The sequence below is a fragment of the Podarcis cretensis genome (genome assembly GCF_951804945.1).
Source record: "Podarcis cretensis genome assembly, chromosome: 3".
In the NCBI taxonomy this organism is placed as follows: domain Eukaryota; kingdom Metazoa; phylum Chordata; class Lepidosauria; order Squamata; family Lacertidae; genus Podarcis; species Podarcis cretensis.
This window is the reverse complement of record NC_137172.1, coordinates 1,986,071-2,006,029: the sequence shown is the minus strand read 5'-3', so window position 1 is coordinate 2,006,029 and position 19,959 is coordinate 1,986,071. Positions and strand designations below refer to the sequence as shown.

At 46.8% G+C, this 19,959-nt stretch overlaps 1 protein-coding gene across 1 annotated transcript in view; it reads right to left on the bottom strand.

Moving 5' to 3' along the window:
* CIB4 (calcium and integrin binding family member 4) overlaps positions 1 to 19,959 on the bottom strand; it is a 35,651-nt gene that overhangs the window by 13,817 nt on the left and 1,875 nt on the right. Inside the window, exons 2-3 of the mRNA XM_079969066.1 lie at positions 16,266 to 16,300; positions 14,757 to 14,853 (exon numbers count right to left, since the gene is read on the bottom strand). Coding sequence (XP_079825192.1) covers positions 14,757 to 14,853; positions 16,266 to 16,300 — 132 coding nt within the window. The remainder of the gene's footprint in view (positions 1 to 14,756; positions 14,854 to 16,265; positions 16,301 to 19,959) is intronic.

Genomic DNA, 19,959 nt, shown 5'->3' with positions numbered 1-19,959 from the left:
TTCTTCTGTTTGACATCTGGTGGGAGGGCGTTCCACAGGGCGGGTGCCACTACTGAGAAGGCCCTCTGCCTGGTTCCCTGTAACTTGGCTTCTTGCAGTGAGGGAACCGCCAGAAGGCTCTTCAATTTGTGGGCATCCTGAGTGCAGGAAGATTAAAGGTAAAGGTAAAGGTACCCCTGCCCGTACGGGCCAGTCTTGACAGACTCTGGGGTTGTGCGCCCATCTCACTTAAGAGGCCAGGGGCCAGCGCTGTCCGGAGACACTTCCGGGTCACGTGGCCAGCGTGACATCGCTGCTCTGGCCAGAGCCAGAGCCAGAGCCAGAGCCGCACACGGAAACGCCGTTTACCTTCCCGCTGGTAAGCGGTCCCTATTTATCTACTTGCACCCGGAGGTGCTTTCGAACTGCTAGGTTGGCAGGCGCTGGGACCGAGCAGCGGGAGCGCACCCCGCCGCAGGGATTCGAACCGCCAACCTTTCGATCGGCAAGTCCTAGGCGCTGAGGCTTTAACCCACAGCGCCACCTGCGTCCCATGCAGGAAGATTAGGGACAGATAAAAGGAAGGAATGCAATGCAGGAATCTCAGCTTAAGCATCCATGACAGCATATGCAGCACACAGTCATGTTGTAAAAAAACCAGCTGCTCCTTTTCCCTTATGGGGTATCCTAGAGCCCATATAGAGTCCTTTTGTAGGTTCCCTATTGGTAGGAGAAAAATAACAGTGGCCAACCAGAGAATATTGAAAAGCAAAGCAGTTAGTAAGTCTGATCTTTACTAAACTGTTGCAACAGGGTTCTCACTCCCCACACGCAGGGGCAGGAGCGACCCTGAGCACTGGAACACAAGCCCTTATATAGACATTTTAAATTGCCCACCTTGGAGCACAAGACCACCCCTCTTTTTTAAAAAAAATTCTTTTTATTAAGGTCTTTTTTAAGACAAAAACATACAAAGTGAAGGAACAAAAACATACAAACGAACAACAACAACAAAAAAAGAATAAAGACAAAGCAACACATAAAAAAAGAAAACAAAAGGAAAACCAACCAACATCAATTCATAACGTAACATTGATTGACCACCTCTCAATACATCACACATACATCACAGAAGGGGCGGTCTACAACAGATTCCTGTCTGGCAGGAAATCTGTTGATGGGTTTGCGTAGCTGTTAATGGGTTTACGTGGACAGCCTGACTATTCTTTTGTGATGATAAATGCTTAATTCCTGAATCCAGGTCACAGCCTCGCCCTGTTGTTGTTGAGTCGTGTCCGACTCTTCGTGACCCCCTGGACCAGAGCACCCCAGGAACTCCAGTCTTCCACTGCCTCCCGCAGTTTGGTCAAACTCATGCTGGTAGCTTCGAGAACACTGTCCCACCATCTCGTCCTCTGTCGTCCCCTTCTCCTTGTGCCCTCCATCTTTCCCAACATCAGGGTCTTTTCCAGGGAGTCTTCTTTTCTCATGAGGTGGCCAAAGTATTGGAGCCTCAGCTTCAGGATCTGTCCTTCCAGTGAGCACTCATTGTCTTTGTCCATGGAGTTTTCTTGGCAGGGATACTGGAGTGGCTTGCTGGTTCCTGCTCCAGGTGGATCACGTTTGGTCAAAACTCTCCACTCTGACCTGTCCATCTTGGGTAGCCCTGCACGGCATGGCTCATAGCTTCTCTGAGTTATTCAAGTCCCTTTGCCACGGCAAGGCAGTGATCCATGAAGGGGATCTAGATGCCAACACCTAGGTAAAGGTAAAGGGACCCCTGCCTGTTAGGTCCAGTCGTGACCGATTCTGGGGTTGCGGCGCTCATCTCACTTTATTGGCCGAGGGAGCCGGCGTACAGCTTCCGGGTCATGTGGCCAGCAAGACTAAGCCACTTCTGGCGAACCAGAGCAGCGCACGGAAACACTGTTTACCTTCCCGCCGGAGCGGTACCTATTTATCTACTTGCACTTTGATGTGCTTTCGAACTGCTAGGTGGGCAGGAGCAGGGACCGAGCAATGGGAGCGGGGATTCGAACCGCCGACCTTCTGATCGGCAAGCCCTAGGCTCTGTGGTTTAACCCACAGTGCCACCCGCGTCCCTAAATCTAGATGGCTTTAAAAGATAATTGGAGAAATTCATGGAGGAGGAGAGGGCTCTCGATGGCTGCTAAGAGTGTCTGCTTGGCTTGGCCTCTGCAGTTGGAGGCAGCGATGCTTCTCAGCTGCTGGAAATGGCAAAAAAGGGGAAAGGACTCTTGTGTTTGGGTCCTGCTTGTGGGTTTCCCCAAAATGAGGCACCTTGCTGGCCACTGTGGAAATGGGATGCTGGAGTGAACCAGCAGCTAAGCTCTCCTAATGCTCTATGTTCCACTCCTGTTGTTTCCTGCCACTCGCATTCAGCAGCACCACTGAACCATGTGCCCCACTTTGAACAGTTTGGGAGAAAAGCTGACATATAAATGTAATAAATCAATAAATCCTGCTCCCCTTCCCCCAGCAGTTTTGTCTGTGGTGCATCCGTACAACATGAAACTTCAAAGTTAGAATTTCCTCCTCTTCTAAACTTTATTGTTAGCGACAAGGCTGTATATTGTCTCCCTGCTTATTTAACATACGCAGAATTCATCATGCAAAAGGCCGGGCTGGATGAATCCCAAGCCGGAATTAAGATTGCCGGAAGAAATATCAACAACCTCAGATATGCAGATGACACAACCTTGATGGCAGAAAGTGAGGAGGAATTAAAGAACCTCTTAATGAGGGTGAAAGAGGAGAGCGCAAAAAATGGTCTGAAGCTCAACATCAAAAAAACGAAGATCATGGCCACTGGTCCCATCACCTCCTGGCAAATAGAAGGGGAAGAAATGGAGGCAGTTAGAGATTTTACTTTCTTGGGCTCCATGATCACTGCAGAAGGGGACAGCAGTCACCAAATTAAAAGATGCCTGCTTCTTGGGAGAAAAGCAATGACAAACCTAGACAGCATCTTAAAAAGCAGAGACATTACCTTGCCGACAAAGGTCCGTATAGTTAAAGCTCTGGTTTTCCCAGTAGTGATGTATGGAAGTGAGAGCTGGACCATAAAGAAGGCTGATCACCGTAGAATGGATGCTTTTGAATTGTGGTGCTAGAGGAGACTCTTGAGAGTCCCATGGACTGCAAGAAGATCAAACCTCTCCATTCGGAAGGAAATCAGCCCTGAGTGCTCACTGGAAGGACAGATCCTGAAGCTGAGGCTCCAGTACTTTGGCCACCTCATGAGAAGAGAAGACTCCCTGGAAAAGACCCTGATGTTGGGAAAGATGGAGGGCACAAGGAGAAGGGGACGACAGAGGAAAAGACGGTGGGACAGTGTTCTCGAAGCTACCAGCATGAGTTTGACCAAACTGTGGGAGGCAGTGGAAGACAGGAGTGCCTGGCGTGCTCTGGTCCAGGGGGTCACAAAGAGGCGGACACGACTAAACGACTAAACAACAACAACATTAATAAAAGCCAGGCAGTTATTTAGATGACTCCTGCTCTTTCTTCCTCCTCCAAAGGCTTCAGCCGGCTGACACTCCATACGCAGATTGAGGATTTAAATTTATGCCTGCCCTGTGGAAAACGCACCCTCTAATTTTCAGAGCAGGCACTGTTTGGCCCATTACCGTGCCAGGATTCGGCAGTGAAAAAAGCAGGCTCATTAAGATGCGGCTGTTTCCCTCTCCGAAAACATTGCAAAGCATGTTCCTTGCTTTTGTACTGAACTTCCCTCCCTAATTAGGCTGCGTCGCAGAAGCCGGCTATTTTCAGTGTCACCTTTTGACACTTGCGAGCCGTGTCAACAAACACAAATAGATGGCTGGCTTTGGGCTCCTTGTTTTTTAATAAATAGAATTGTAGAATGGCAGAGTTTGAAGGGACCCAAAATGTTCATCTAGTCTAACCTCCTGCATCGCAGGAATCTCAGCTGAAGAATCTCCAATAGATAGTCAGTCAACCTCTGTTTAACAACCTCCTATGACGGAGCCTAGGATTTGCCGATCAGAAGGTCGGTGGTTCGAATCCCCGTGATGGGGTGAGCTCCCGTAGCTCTGTCTCAGCTCCTGCCAACCTAGCAGTTCGAAAGCACGTCAAAGTGCAAGTAGATAAATAAGTACCACTCCGGCATGAAGGTAAACGGCGTTTCTGTGCGTTGCTATGGTTCGCCAGAACCAGCTTAGTCTTGCTGGCCACATGACCCGGAATCTGTACGCCGGCTCCCTTGGCCAATAAAGCGAGATGAGCGCCGCAACCCCAGAGTCGGCCACAACTGGACCTAATGGTCAGGGGTCCCTTTACCTTTACCTATGACGGAAAGTCTGAGGACATCTGTTCTGCTGTCAAACAGCTCTTGCCCTCAGAATATTCTTCTTGATGTTTATTTGGGATAATAATAATAATAATTTATTATTTATATCCCGCCCATCTGGGATATATTCCATCCACTTTTGTGCTTGGTTCCAGCTCACAGATTTGCACAGGCATATGTTTGGTGCTGGAGGAGACTCTTGAGAGTCCCATGGACTGCAAGATCAGACCTCTCCATTCTGAAGGAAATCAGCCCTGAGTGCTCACTGGAGGGACAGATCCTGAAGCTGAGGCTCCAAGACTTTGGCCACCTCATGAGAAGAGAAGACTCCCTGGAAAAGACCCTGATGTTGGGAAAGATGGAGGGCACAAGGAGAAGGGGACGACAGAGGACAAGATGGTGGGACAGTGTTCTTGAAGCTACCAGCATGAGTTTGACCCAACTGCGGGAGGCAGTGGAAGACAGGAGTGCCTGGCGTGCTCTGGTCCAGGGGGTCACGAAGAGGCGGACACAACTACACAACTAAACAACAACAACAACATATTTGGCCATGGTAAGAACAGGATGCTGGTCCAGATGGGATACTGGCCTGATCCAGCAAGCTCTTCTTGTGTTCTTGTGACATCTGGTTCAGAGTTTGCAGCACCTTCAGTTGCTTCCATGTTGCTCAGTCTTATGCAGATTGACAGGACCTTTGGAGTGGCAGTTTTCTATTACAGTAGTACCTTGGTTCTCAAACTTAATCCATTCCACAAGTCCGTTCCAAAACCAAAGCGTTCCAAAACCAAGGCGCGCTTTCCCATAGAAAGTAATGCAAAATGGATTAATCTGTTCCAGTCTACTAAAAACAACCCCTAAAACAGCAATTTAACATGTATTTTACTATCTAACGAGACCATTGATCCATAAAATGAAAGCAATAATCAGTGTACTATAAAATAAATAAGACAGGATTGTAGGTGATAAAAATTAAAATTAAATATTTTTCTTACCTGCACTGATGAAAGTCAGTGTTTGGATGGAGGGCTTTTATCCATTTCTGCGGTCACACAGTCAATCAATCAGTAGCTGAACTGGGTTCCACACAGGCACAAATACAAATTAACCGAAAAAGCCTCAGAAACAAAAACGCAAAATAAGTAGCAAAAAGAAAAGCGCTAAATTTAATCTATTCCGGAAGTCCTTTTGGCTTCCGAAATGTTCAAAAACCAAGGCACAGCTTCTGATTGGTTCAGGCACCCCAGAAACAATAGCTGACAACTGCATTGGATGTTCAGCTTCCGAAAAACATTTGAAAACCAGAACCCTTACTTCCGGGTTTTCGGTGTTTGGGAACCAAGGCATTTGAGAACCAAGGTACCACTGTATATGCGGACCCTGCCAATGACCCCCTCACCTAGAGCAACCCTGGGCCAAGTAATTATTTCAACTTGTAAAAGCAAGAGAAGAGCCTTTAATTGCTTGTCTATTAAAGCAATTAATAAATGAAAGGGGATCCGTTCCTTGTGAAACTGTTAGCCAGGAGGGCAACTTGAATCAGAGAGAGATGGAGATTCCTGTCTCTTTTTTTAGCACAGCCGGCTGTGCCGATGGAAGACGTTGCCCCCAAACCTGGTGAAAGTTGTTCTAATGGGGACCTTTGATCAGGGTGTCACAGGTGCCATGAAACACCCATTCCACATTTCTTAGAATTTGATTTTTTACAGCGGCAGCACCTACACTTTGGAACTCCCTGCCTAGTAATGTCGGGCAGGAGCCGTCACTGTACTCTCTTCAGTACCTATCCAGATTTATAGAAAGTCGGTGCGAGTTTTCATCCGCTTTTAATCTACTCTTATTCCTAACCTCCGGAAAGTCTTAAATCATAGCTGTCACTTTGTTGGTAGATTATTTTGCTAAAGAACTGTTTGAGGGTTGTTGTTTTATACAATCAAGTGGTGTATAAGTTTTATGAAATAAATCCCAAACCGGATTTAAGATTTCCAGAAGAAATATCAACAACCTCAGATATGCAGATGACACAACTTCGATGGCAGAAAGTGAGGAAGAATTAAAGGACCTCTTAATGAGGGTGAAAGAGGAGAGCGCAAAATATGATCTGAAGCTCAGCATCAAAAAAATGAAGATCATGGCCACTGGGCACATCACCTCCTGGCAAATAGAAGGGGAAGAAATGGAGGCAGTGAGAGATTTTATTTTCTTGGGCTCCATGATCACTGCAGATGGTGACAGCGTCCACGAAATTAAAAGACGCCTGCTTCTTGGGAGAACAGCAATGACAAACCTAGACAGCATCTTAAAAAGCAGAGACATAATAATAATAATAATAATAATAATAATAATAATAATAATATATTATTTGTACCCCGCCCATCTGGCTGGGTTTCCCCAGCCACTCTGGGCGGCTTCCAACAAAGATGAAAGATACACTAAAATGTCACATATTAAAAACTTCCCTGAACAGGGCTGCCTTCAGATGTCTTCTGAATGTCAGGTAGATGTTTATCACTTTGACATCTGATGAGAGGGCGTTCCACAGGGTGGGCGCCACTACATCACCTTGCCAACAAAGGTCTGTATAGTTAAAACTATAGTTTTCCCAGTAGAGATGTATGGAAGTGAGAGCTGGACCATAAAGAAGGCTGATCGCCGAAGAATGGATGCTTTTCCATTATGGTGCTGGAGGAGACTCTCGAGAGTCCCATGGACTGCAAGAAGAACAAACCAATCCATTCTGAAGGAAATCAGCCCTTAGTGCTCACTGGAAGGACAGATCCTGAAGCTGTGACTCCAAGACTTTGGCTACCTCATAAGAAGAGAAGACTCCCTGGAAAAGACCCTGATGTTGGGAAAGATGGAGGGCACAAAGAGAAGGGGACGACAGAGGACAAGATGGTGGGACAGTGTTCTTGAAGCTACCAGCATGAGTTTGACCAAACTGCGGGAGGCAGTGGAAGACAGGAGTGCCTGGCGTAATCTAGCCCAGGGGGTCACGAAGAGTCGGACACGACTAAACGACTAAACAACAACAAGTAAATAGTATACAATTTAGTTTATTCAGCTGTCAATGATCCAATGCCTTTTCCCACTGCACAGGAATGTGGATCCATCTGAGGTCATTGCAGAGATGTCATATTGTAGAATCATAGAATTGTAGAAGAAGAGGAGGAGGAGGAGTCTGGATTTGATATCTCGCTCTATCACTACCCAAAGGAGTCTCAAAGCGGCTCACATTCTCCTTTCCCTTCCTCCCCACAACAAACACTCTGTGAGGTGAGTGGGGCTGAGAGACTTCAGAGAAGTGGGACTGGCCCAAGGTCACCCAGCAGCTGCATGTGGAGGAGCAGGGAAGCGAACCTGGTTCACCAGATTACGAGACTACCGCTCTTAACCACTACACCACACTGGCTCCAACTATGGAGGTCGAAAACAGTCACTGAGGGTGTCCATGGCCCTAATCCTGCAAGTTCTTCTCAAGTTCTTATGTAACAGGATGCTGAGCTAGAGATCTGCCATGGACCTGATCCAGCAGGCTCTCATGTCCTTCTCTCTCCCTCTGTGCTGCCAGAAACCTCCAGAAGCCGCAAGGCAAAGGCAGTGGTAAGCGGCACAGTTAAATTTGCCAGCTCCTCAAGAGCTCCCTGGGATTATCTGCGCATCTGAGTGAACACAGCGGCACTCTCCTGATAGTGCAGCGCAAGGATCCTGACAAGGCTGTCGGTTGCCAAATGGCACCATGTCGAACATCGCTTGCTGGATCTCTCACGGAGCTCTTTGCAAGGCAGCCCTCGAGGAGAGGGAATTAATCATCCCAGCCATGTTCAGCATCCCTGCATGCCATCATTTCTCTCCCTGACAGCCACGTCTCTTAGCGGTGGCCAAAAACATCCCAGTGATCCTTATTTAGAAATTCAGCAGTGAGCATTGGGTTGGAAAGCAGCGAGCTTAAAGGCTTCTGAACTGTGCAACAAAAGCAAACTCTCTTTTGTGTCGGTTGCTTTGCAAATACAAGGTGACATTATTCTCTCTCTGCAAAAGCAGAACAATTGCAGCCCTCTCTCTCCCCTCTGCCCTGCCTCCAAATTAAGGTGCTATTTCTGCCAGCAATGTTTTCGGGTGCTACAGATGCTTAGCGAATGTCTCACACCCCCATGACGACCTCAGATGGACCCACACTTCTGTGCTATCAGAGGCAGCATCAAATATCTCTAGGCTGCATCAACAGTACGGCAGTCACACAAAGTGACATAAAACTACCGCTCTATTCTGCCTTGGTCAGACCCCACCTGGAGTCCTGTGTCCACCACAGTTTAAGAAGGATATTGGCAAGGTGTGCAGAGGAGGGCAGCTAGGGTGACCAGGGGTCTAGAAACCAAGCCTGATGAGGAACAGTTGAAAGAGCTGGGGATGTTTAGCCTGGGAAAGAGGAGACTGAGAGAAGATAATGAGAGGCATCTTCAAATATCTGCCCTGTGGAAGAGGGGACAAGCTTGTTTTCTCCTGCTCTGAAGAGTAGGATCCAAAACAATGGCTTCAAGTTACAATAAAGGTAAAGGGACCCCTGACCATTAGGTCCAGTCATGGCCAATTCTGCGGTTGCGGCGCTCATCTCGCTTTATTGGCCAAGGGAGCCGGCGTACAGCTCCCGGGTCATGTGGCCAGCATGACTAAGCCGCTTCTGGCAAACCAGAGCAGCAGCACACGGAAATGCCGTTTACCTTCCCATTGGAAGGTACCTATTTATCTACTTGTACTTTGACGTTCTTTCGAACTGCTAGGTTGGCAGGAGCTGGGACCGAGCAACGGGAACTCACCCTGTCATGGGGATTCAAACCGCCAACCTTCTGATCGCCAAGCCCTAGGCTCAGTGGTTTAACCCACAGCATCCCTAAGTTACAATAAAAGTGATCCCAAATTAACACCAGGAAGAACTTTCTGATGGCAAGAGCTGTTCAACAGTGGAACAAACTCCCTCTGGACCTTTTTTGGTGGACTCTCCTTCTTTGGAAGTATTTAAGCCAGGGGTCAGCAAACTTTTTCAGCAGGGAGCCGGTCCACTGTCCCTCAGACCTTGCGGGGGGCCAGACTATATTTTGATGAAAAAAATGAGCGAATTCCTATGCCCCACAAATAACCCAGAGATGTATTTTAAATAAAAGGACACATTCTACTCATGTAAAAACACACTGATTCCCGGACCGTCCACAGGTCGGATTGAGAAGGTGATTGGGCCAGATCTGGCCCCCGGGCCTTAGTTTGCCTACCCCTGGCCTAAAGCAGGGGTCAGCAAACTTTTTCAGCAGGGGGCCGGTCCACTGTCCCTCAGACCATGTGGTGGACCAGACTATATTTTGAAGGGAAAAAATGAACAAATTCCTATGCCCCATGAATAACCCAGAGATGCATTTTAAATAAAAGAACACATTATTTGTTGTTTAGTCGTTTAATCGTGTCTGCCTCTTCGTGACCCCCTGGACCAGAGCACCCCAGGAACTCCAGTCTTCCACTGCCTCCCGCAGTTTGGTCAAACTCATGCTGGTAGCTTCCGAAACACTGTCCCACCATCTCGTCCTCTGTCGTCTCCTTCTCCTTGCGCCCTCCATCTTTCCCAACATCAGGGTCTTTTCCAGGGAGTCTTCTCTTCTCATCAGGTGGCCAAAGTCTTGGAGCCTCAGCTTCAGGATCTGTCCTTCCAGTGCGCACTCAGGACTGATTTCCTTCAGAATGGAGAGGTTTGATCTTCTTGCAGTCCATGGGACTCTCAAGAGTCTCCTCCAGCACCATTCTACTCATGTAAAAACACCAGGCAGGCCCCACAAATAACCCAGAGATGCATTTTAAATAAAAGGACACATTCTACTCATGTAAAAATACGCTGATTCCTGGAACGTCCAAGGGCCGGATTAAGAAGGTGATTCGGCTGGATGCGGCCCCCGGGCCTTAGGTTGCCTACCCCTGATTTCAGCAGAGGTTGGAGGGCCATCTCATGGCTGCTTTAGCTGAGATTCCTGCAGTGCAGAGGGTGGGACTAGATGACCCTCGGGGTCTCTTCCTATTCTAAAATTCTGTGGCCCAGCTAGTCCAGTGTCCTGTTCTCACAGTGGCCACCCAGATGCCTCAATGGGAAACTGGCAAGCAGGACTCAAACACAAGAGCAATTGTGGTTCAGAAGCATCGCTGCCTCTGTGAATCTGTCTAATCCTCTTTTGTTCTAACATTCTTGGTTCTTTTTTTTTTTTAATAATCTTTATTACTTTTCAAACTTATGACAGACAAGAGAAAAGAACAAAAGGAGAAACAATACAATAAACAATACAAAACACAACCTTAACACTAAATTAAAAAAAACAAAGCAACAACCATTTAAAAAACATATAGCATACCATTTCATTAGTCTATCTTTCGTTCCCTTATTTCATCAACTTCCTCTCACCTCCCTTTTTGTATTCCACTTCTGTTACTTGTTTCAGCAAATCCTTTCCATCTTTCTCTATTTTTATCATTATGAATGTCTTAACATGTTTTTAACCTTATTTTCCATTAAGACTAGAATACTTATACAGTATATGCTTAACTCCTTATAACATTTCTGCTAAGGCCATAAAATTTCATTCCAACATTTTTCTAACATTCTTGGTTCTTAAGTGCCATCAAGCAATGGTGTTTCTGGAGTGCTGTGTGTGTGTGTTTGTGTGTGCATGGTGGGACGGCTTTAAATTTTCCCTTTGCACCAGCTATCCTAAATATCCTAAATATCACCACAGCCCTGTGATATTTTCAGAGGAGTGGGATTGCATTTCCCAGTTGCGAGGAGTCCGCTTCAACAAATGCCGATCGCCTCCTCCTGCGTCCTCCTATGCAAATAGCGTTAATTAAATGTGCAAAAAAATGTAAACATGCTCGCTGTAATCCAAATTGACAGTGTGGCTAAATATATTTATTTCCCGGGTTTTAATTAAACCCCGCAGTGCCTGACTCTTTAAACATGACTTGCATGGGCTCTGATGAAACAGGCCTGAATTGTGGATCAGGAGGCGCAATTAGCACTCACTGCCTTTGTGGCCGTCTCAGCTATTGTCTTGCAGGGGGGAGTCTTGCCTTAAATGCAAAGATATTATTTTGCCGACAGAGGTCCGTATAGTTAAAACTATTGTTTTCCCAGTAGTGATGTATGGAAGTGAGAGCTGGACCATAAAGAAGGCTGATTGCCGAAGAATTGATGCTTTTGAATTATGGTGCTGGAGGAGACTCTTGAGAGTCCCATGGACTGCAAGAAGATCCAACCTCTCCATTCTGAAGGAAATCTGCCCTGAGTGCTCACTAGAAGGACAGATCCTGAAGCTGAGGCTCCAATACTTTGGCCACCTCATGAGAAGAGAAGATTCCCTGGAAAAGACCCTGATGTTGGGAAAGATGGAGGGCGTAAGGAGAAGGGGACGACAGAGGACGAGATGGTGGGACAGTGTTCTTGAAGCTACCAGCATGAGTTTGACCAAACTGCGGGAGGCAGTGGAAGACAGGAGGGCCTGGCATGCTCTGGTCCAGGGGGCCACGAAGAGGCAGACACGACTAAACAACTAAACAACAACAACAACATTATTTTTTTTGGGGGGAGTGTTGAATCCTAGCAGAGGTTCACCTGCATTTCCTGATGCTGCAGAAAAGTTTCTGGAGACTTTGCTTTCCTTGCCTGGCTTGTCATGTTGAACCAAATCCCTTGCCTAGGATGTCCCTTTTGGGCTAGAACCCCATGGGACTGGGACAGAACAACCACCTACTGCATTGAAAGGGGTGGACTAGAAACTTCAGCTGGTGCAAAATTCAGCAGCTAGATTGCTCAGCGGAGCAAGACAGTTTGAGCATATGACACAGATCCTGGTCCAACTCCACTGGTTACCGATTAGTTTCCGGGTCCAATTCAAAGTGATGGTTTTGACCTATAAAGCCTTAAATGGCTCAGAACCCCAATACCTCAAGGACCACCTCTTGCCATATGAATCTACCCAGCCCCTGAGATCATCTTCTGAGGCCCTCCTTCACGTACCTCCTCCTCGAGAGGTCTGGAGGGTGGCAACGTGAGAGCAGGGCCTTCTCTGCAGTGGCTCCTCGTCTGTGGAATGTTCTCTCCAGGGAAGTTCACCTGGCACCTTCATTATACACCTTTAGGTGCCAGGCAAAAACGTTCCTTTTTAACCAGGCCTTTGTTTGACCGATCAACATCTTATACCCTTGGATCATTTTCATTTTTGATGTTATATATTGTGATTTTTATTGTACCTCTGGGTATAGGGCGGTAAATAAATTCAATAAATATAAGAAATAATAATAAAGACCTTTCGGGTCCCTTCCAACTCTACAGTTTCATGATTCTATTCCAGGGGTCGGCAAACTATGGCCCCCTGGCTGGATCAGGCCCACCTGGGTCCTAAATCCAGCCCACACCGTGAAGCTGCAACTAGCCGCAAAGCCAAGACAATGGCGGCAGAAGGAAGAGGCCGAGTGGCAGCGGCTCTGCTAATCAAATGCCACTGAGGTAAACCAGTCGCGGTGTTTGAGTGGCAGAGCCACCGACACTTGGTATCTTCCTCCCATCGCTGTCACCGACTGTCTGGCCAGAGTGGTGCATACTCTGGTTATCTCCCACTTGGACAACTGCCATGCGCTCTACGTGGGGCTACCATTGAAGGTGACCCAGAAACTGCAACTAATCCAAAATGAGGCAGCTAGACTGGTGACTGGGAGCAGCCGCTGAGACCATATAACACCGGTCTTGAAAGACCTACATTGGCTCCCAGTACGTTTCCGAGCACAATTCAAAGTGTTGGTGCTGACCTTGAAAGCCCTAAATGGCCTCGGTCTAGTATACCTGAAGGAGCGTCTCCACCCCCATCGTTCAGCCTGGACACTGAGGTCCAGCGCTGAGGGCCTTCTGGCTGTTTCCTCCATGCAAAAAGTGAGGTTACAGGGAACCAGGCAGAGGGCCTTCTTGGTAGTGGCACCCGCCCTGTGGAATGCCCTCCCATCAGATGTCAAGGAAATACAATGGTACCTCTGGTTAAGAACTTAATTTGTTGCGGAGGTCCGTTCTTAACCTGAAACTGTTCTGAACCTGAAGCACCACTTTAGCTAATGGAGCCTCCTGCTGCTTCCACAGCACGATTTCTATTCTCACCCTGAAGCAAAGTTCTCAACCCGAGGTACTATTTCTGGGTTAGCGGAGTCTGTAACCTGAAGCGTCTGTAACCTGAAGCGTATGTAACCCAAGGTACCACTGTAAACAACTACCTGACTTTTAGAAGACATCTGAAGGTAGCCCTGTTTAGGGAAATTTTTAATGTTTGATATTTTATTGTGCTTTTAATATTCTGTTGGGAGCTGCCCAGAGTGGCTGGGGAAACCCAGCCAGATGAACGGGGTATAAATAAATTATTATTATTATTATTATTATTATTATTATTATTATTATTGCCTGTAACTATCAGTTTAGAAAAAATCTGCATTTAAATCTGCATTCCGAAAGCTTTTTTTAAAAAAAATATTTTTCTGACACGTTTCTAGGTATATTTTCCTCTGAAAAGTACACCTTTCAGAGCTTATTTTGATATGCTTAAACGTTCGAGGAGTGCATTGCAACATACAGAGAATCTACGAGGAGGTCAGTTTGTAGCAGGGCAGGCAAATGCCAGGTCCCAATTCAGAGGATGGGCAAATGAATGCAAAGGTTTGCACAGCAGACCTGCCCCATCCCGAAATTGCCTTCCGGGGCTGCTCTGTGCACCGAGGAGAAAGTAATGAAGTGAGACTTCATTAAGAAGAAGGCACAGGCTCCTTCTTATTTGTGCAGTCACCCCAGGATGGCTGGGAGCTTCAAGTTAATTAAAAGTGTTGGATTTTTTAAGGAAGTTGGGGTTCGCACATGAGCGCTTGGGTTGGGTGGCAGCAAGTGAAAAGAAGGCTTTGTAACCAATGCAAACATTGCATAATGTCTGCGATTCAATAATAATAATATTATAATAATTTATTATTTGTACCCCGCCCATCTGGCTGGGTTTCCCCAGCCACTCTGGGTGGCTTCCAACAAAGATTAAAAATACATTAAAATGTCACACATTAAAAACTTCCCTGAACAGGGCTGCCTTCAGATGTCTTCTCAATGTCAGGTAATTGTTTATTTCCTTGACATCTGATTTGATATCCCGCTTTATCACTACCCTGAGGCGTCTCAAAGTGGCTCACAATCTCCTTTCCCTTCCTCCCCACAACAAACACTCTGTGGGGTGAGTGGGGCTGAGAGACGTCAGAGAAGTGGGACTGGCCCAAGGTCACCCAGCAGCTGCAGGTGGAGGAGCAGGGAAGCGAACCCGGTTCCCCAGATTACGAGTCCACCGCTCTAAACCACTACACCACACTGGCTCTCACACTCTCATCTCGCTGGTAGACTTACCTTCAGCTGGGGCCAGGTAGAGACCTGATCTGTGGTGAGTTTCTCCTGTCTATAATCCTTTCCTTGAGGGCAGTCACTGCAGAAAGCATCATAGATTCTGAAAGCGAAGGAAAACGGCAGGCTGTTGGCTGGGCTGGTCTTGCACCATCAAGGCTCCCTAAGAAAATACAGTGGTACCTTGGTTCTCAAACAACTTGGAACCCAAACACTGCAAACTCAGAAGTAAGTGTTCCGGTTTGTGAGCTTTTTTCAGAAGCTGAATGTGCTCCATTTTTAGTGTTACACTTCCAATTTGAGTGCTACACTTCTGCTTTGGTTGTTATTTGATATTTATTTTGCGTTTTTGTTTTCACAGCTCCTTTTGTTTTGTTTTTGTGACTGTGTGGAACCCAGTTCTGCTACTGACTGATTGACTGATTGATGGTGTGACTGCAGTACATTGTTTGTTGCCTTCATTTTATGGATCAATGGTCTCGTTAGATAGTAAAATTCATGTTGCATTGTTGTTTTAGGGGTTGTTTTTAAATGGAAAGGATTAATCCATTTTGCATTACTTTCTATGGGAAAGCACGCCTCGATTTTGGAACACTTTGGTTTTTAACGGACTTCCGGAATGGATTAAGTATGAGAACCAAGGTACCACTGTACCATAATAGCTTAAGAAGGGCCTGTTGGGTCAGGCCAGTCGCCCATCTAATATAGCATCCTTTTCTCACAGTGGCCCAGCCAGATGCCTCAGGGAAGCCCACTTTTTAGGAGGACTCAAATAACACTTGTAATGTAACAAGGACTTTGGATATAATGGACAATCAAATAATTGGAGTGACTTAAAATATGCAATAAAAAAGGACAAGTACGGAACCCATGGAGCGGTGGAGGGAAGTCAAAAGATTCAAGAGAATCTTGTGTATCTGTTTTTATTTGTGATTTGGAATGTAAACATTAATTTGTAAAACCAAATAAAAAAATATATTTTAAAAAAAGCTCTGCAAGGGGAATAAGGGTCACGGGTGGCCCTGTGGGTTAAACCACAGAGCCTAGGACTTGCCGATCAGAAGGTCGGCAGTTCAAATCCCCGTGACGGGGTAAGCTCCCATTGCTCGGTCCCTGCTCCTGCCGACCTAGCTGTTCGAAAGCATGTCAAAGTGCAAGTAGTTAAATAGGTACTGCTCCGGCGGGAAGGTAAATGGCGTTTCCATGTGCTGCTCTGGTTTGTCAGAAGTGGCTTAGTCCTGCTGGCCACATGACCCAGAAGCTGTACGCCGGCTCCCTCGGCTAATAAAGCGAGATGAGTGCCGCAACCCCAGAGTCGGCCACGACTAGACCTAATGGTCAGGGGTCCTTTACCTTTTTAAAAGCTCTCAGTACCCTTAACAAACTGCAATTCTCGGGATTCTTTGGGGAAAGTCCTCACTGTTTAAATGTATGGGGTGAAGGGGGGCTCAAGATTCCTGTGCATAAATAGAAGGACCAGAGAGCAGCTAGGAGCCAAAATAGAGATGCGCCTACCGTAGGATCTCACCCTTGGTAAGAAATGTCAGCACCTGCAGGAGAGATAATGCAACAACATGAACCATATATTGGACTTTTTATTAGGAATTGTACAGTAGGTGCAGAAATACTGAAGGAGCAGAAAATACTGTTATATGTCTTTACATGAGCACCCAGCTCAGGTTATAAAATACACATTGCAAGAACATAAGAAGGTAACAAGAGAACATCCCTCAATAGGAAACCCAAAAGCAGGATTCGATCACCCTCCCCTTCAGTGATTTCTAGCTACAGGTATTTAGAAGTGTTGGCTATTTGCAGTTTAGTAGCGCTGCAGAGAGCTTGCTGCGGAGAACATGCATTAAAAAGGGACTCAAAAAAAAAAGCTTCTGCTTCTTCTTCTTCTTCTTCTTCTTCTTCTTCTTCTTCTCCTCCTCCTCCTCCTCCTCCTCCTCCTCCTCCTCCTCCTCGGCAATCACTCATAGCCCAGTAAGATTGTCTTCCATAATAATAATAATAAAATTTTATTTATATCCCGCCCTCCCCTGCCGAAGCCAGGCTCAGAGTAGCTAACAACAATAAAAGTAACACAGCATTCTAATATCAATTCTTTTTAAAATCAATTCAAAATCAAATTAATGGCAACCATTGGGCTAGAGTTCTGTGAGGATTACCAAAGGAGGGAGTCAGACTGTGCCTTGGCCAAAGACCTGGTGGAACAGCTCTGTCTTGCAGGCTCTGTGGAAAGATGTCAAGTCCCGCAGGACCCTAGTTTCTTGTGACAGAGCGTTCCACCAGATCGGGGCCACAGCCGAAAAAGCCCTGGCTCTGGTTGAGGCCAGCCTAACCTCCCTGTGGTCCAGGACCTCCAAGATGTTTTTGTTTGAAGACCGTAAGCTCCTCCGTGGGACATACCAGGAGAGGCGGTCCCGTAGGTACGAGGGTCCTAGGCCAGTTTTAACAATGAGAGTTGTGTAAAGCTATTAATCAAATGAAAAACAACCAAGCCAGCGGACATGATGGGATACCTGCTGAAGTCTTCAGAGTGGGTGGGATTTCAAAGCACTGCTGCCTCCAGTTGTGGATCCAGGGCTTAGGCATCATGGCTAGTAGTCATCTCCACCCCCGTCGTTCTACCTGGACACTGAGGTCCAGCTCCGAGGGCCTTCTGGCAGCTCCCTCACTGTGAGTAGCAAAGCTACAGGGAACCAGGCAAAGGGCCTTCTCGGTGGTGGCACCCGCCCTGTGGAACGCACTCCCATCAGATGTAAAGGAAATAAACCACTGTCTGACTTTTAGAAGACATCTGAAGGTATAGGGAAGTTTTTAATGTTTGTTGGTTAATTGTTACAGATAGGTAGCCGTGGTGGTCTGCCATAGTCAAAACAAAATAAAAAAATTCCTTCCAGTGTTGGTTAATTGTGTTTTTAGTATTCTGTTGGGACGCGGGTGGCGCTGTGGGTTAAACCACTGAGCCTAGGACTTGCCGATCAGAAGGTCGGTGGTTTGAATCCCTGTGACGGGGTGAGCTCCCGTTGCTCGGCCCCAGCTTCTGCCAACCTAGCAGTTCAAAAGCACGTCAAAGTGCAAGTAGATAAACAAGTACCGCTCCGGCGGGAAGGTAAATGGCGTTTCCGTGCGCTGCTCTGGTTCGCCAGAAGCGGCTTAGTCCTGCTGGCCACATGACCCGGAAGCTGTAGTCCGGCTCCCTCGGCCAGTAAAGCGAGATGAGTGCCGCAACCCCAGAGTTGGTCACAACTGGTCCTAATGGTCAGGGGTCCCTTTACCTTTACCTAATATTCTGTTGGGAGCTGCCCAGGGTGGCTGGGGAAACCCAGCCAGATGGGAGTGGTATAAATATTCTTAGTATCATTAGTATTAGTATTAGTATTATTACCATATAGGTTGGTGGTCATCCCTGCCTCCAGTGGCAGTGAGTTCCATCGTTTAACTCCACATGCCATGAATAAGTCCTTCCTTTTACAGTCATTACTTGGAAGTCAAACGGAATCCGTTCCGAAAGCCCATTCGACTTCCAAAACGTTTGGAAAGCAAAGTGCGGCTTCTGATTGGCTGCAGGAACCTCGGGTTCCAAAGAACGTTCGCAAACCGGAACAGACATTTCCGGGTTTGCAGCGTTTGGGAGCCAAGGTACAACTGTATCTGTCCTGCATTTTTCAACATTCAGCTTCATTGAGTGTCTACAAGTTCCAAGTGTTATGGGAGAATTTTTTATCTATCCACTCCCTCCATGCCATGCCTAATTTTAGGAACTTCTATCATGTCACCTTCTTATTCGCCTTTTCTCTAAAGTCTCAAATGCTGCAATCTTTCTTCATTCGAGAATCATGAATATCTAGTGTAAAAAAAAATCCCAATGGTTGCAGAACTGAGATAAAATGCAATGTTTAAAACTCCACAATTGAGTCATGGCTTGCATTGGGATCAACCAAAATGACAATAACTGCATTACCCTGCTGTGGATTTTGGAATTGTTTTAAATTTGGACCAAGATGGCTTACCTTTGCTTTTAATATTTTTAAAGCTGCTATGTCCTGGTGGGTTTTTTTCAGTGTTAAAGAATGAAGAAGGAAATACTAGACAGTGCTTTCTTTCCAACTCTGAGTGATAGCTTTGGTTTATTGGACAGTACATCAATTCACACTTTCTTGAATATCTCAGAAGGGAGCCTACATTGAAGTTTTCACAGCCTGCAAGCTTAATTACACGCAGGCAATGAATTAACCAATTAAGGCAGCTGACTAATCAGCTAAGGTGATTAATGGGTGGAAACTATCTCATTCCCCACCCCCAAGACAAATGTGAGACTAATTTAGGGGCTTTTGTGAGATCAATACTCCCATACATTTTTCAGGGGAGTTAAAATAGAATCATTGAACTGTGGAGGAACCCACGGGATCATCTAGTCCAACCTGCTGCAAATGCAGGAATCTCAACTAAAGCACCCACAATACTTTTGAGACCTGTAGATATTGTCTGGAGGGACTTGAGGGGTCTCTATTTAAGAGTGAGCGAAAAGTCAGGTGGCGCAAGGTAGCGCGCACATCTTCCGCGAGGTGTCAAGGAAAGCAAGAAAACATCCATGTTTATAGAATCATAGAATCATAGAGTTGGAAGAGACCACAAGGGCCATCGAGTCCAACCCCCTGCCAAGCAGGAAACACCATCAGAGCACTCCTGACATATGGTTGTCAAGCCTCTGCTTAAAGACCTCCAAAGAAGGAGACTCCACCACACTCCTTGTTGCTGTTGTTGTTGTTGCTGTTGCCATGGGGACGGCAGTCAGCTGTCCCCATAAATCAGACATTTATGGACCACCACCAGAGCTGTCAACCGTCCCTTATTTGGTGGGAAAGTCCCTTATCCCAGCGCCGTGTCCCGCTGCTGTCCCTTACTGATGACGTCCCTTAAATTTCCCGGGTTTCAAAGGAAGCAGCTCCTCTGCCAGCCAGGGAGGAGGGAGGCTCCAACTGTGTTGCTTGGCTGCGTTGCTCACCCAATAAGGAGTCCAAGAACGCCTGGGGGGGTGGAGCTTGCATGCCTTGTGCCAATCAAATCGGCCGCGTTGCCTGGGGACTCGCCTTTGCTCAGCGCTTCCCAGCGGAGAGGTGACGGTGGTTTCCCTTGCTGCATCCCCTTTGCCGGGTTGCTGCGCTGTGGGAACCACCGCTTGAGGCTTCGTTTGGCTGCT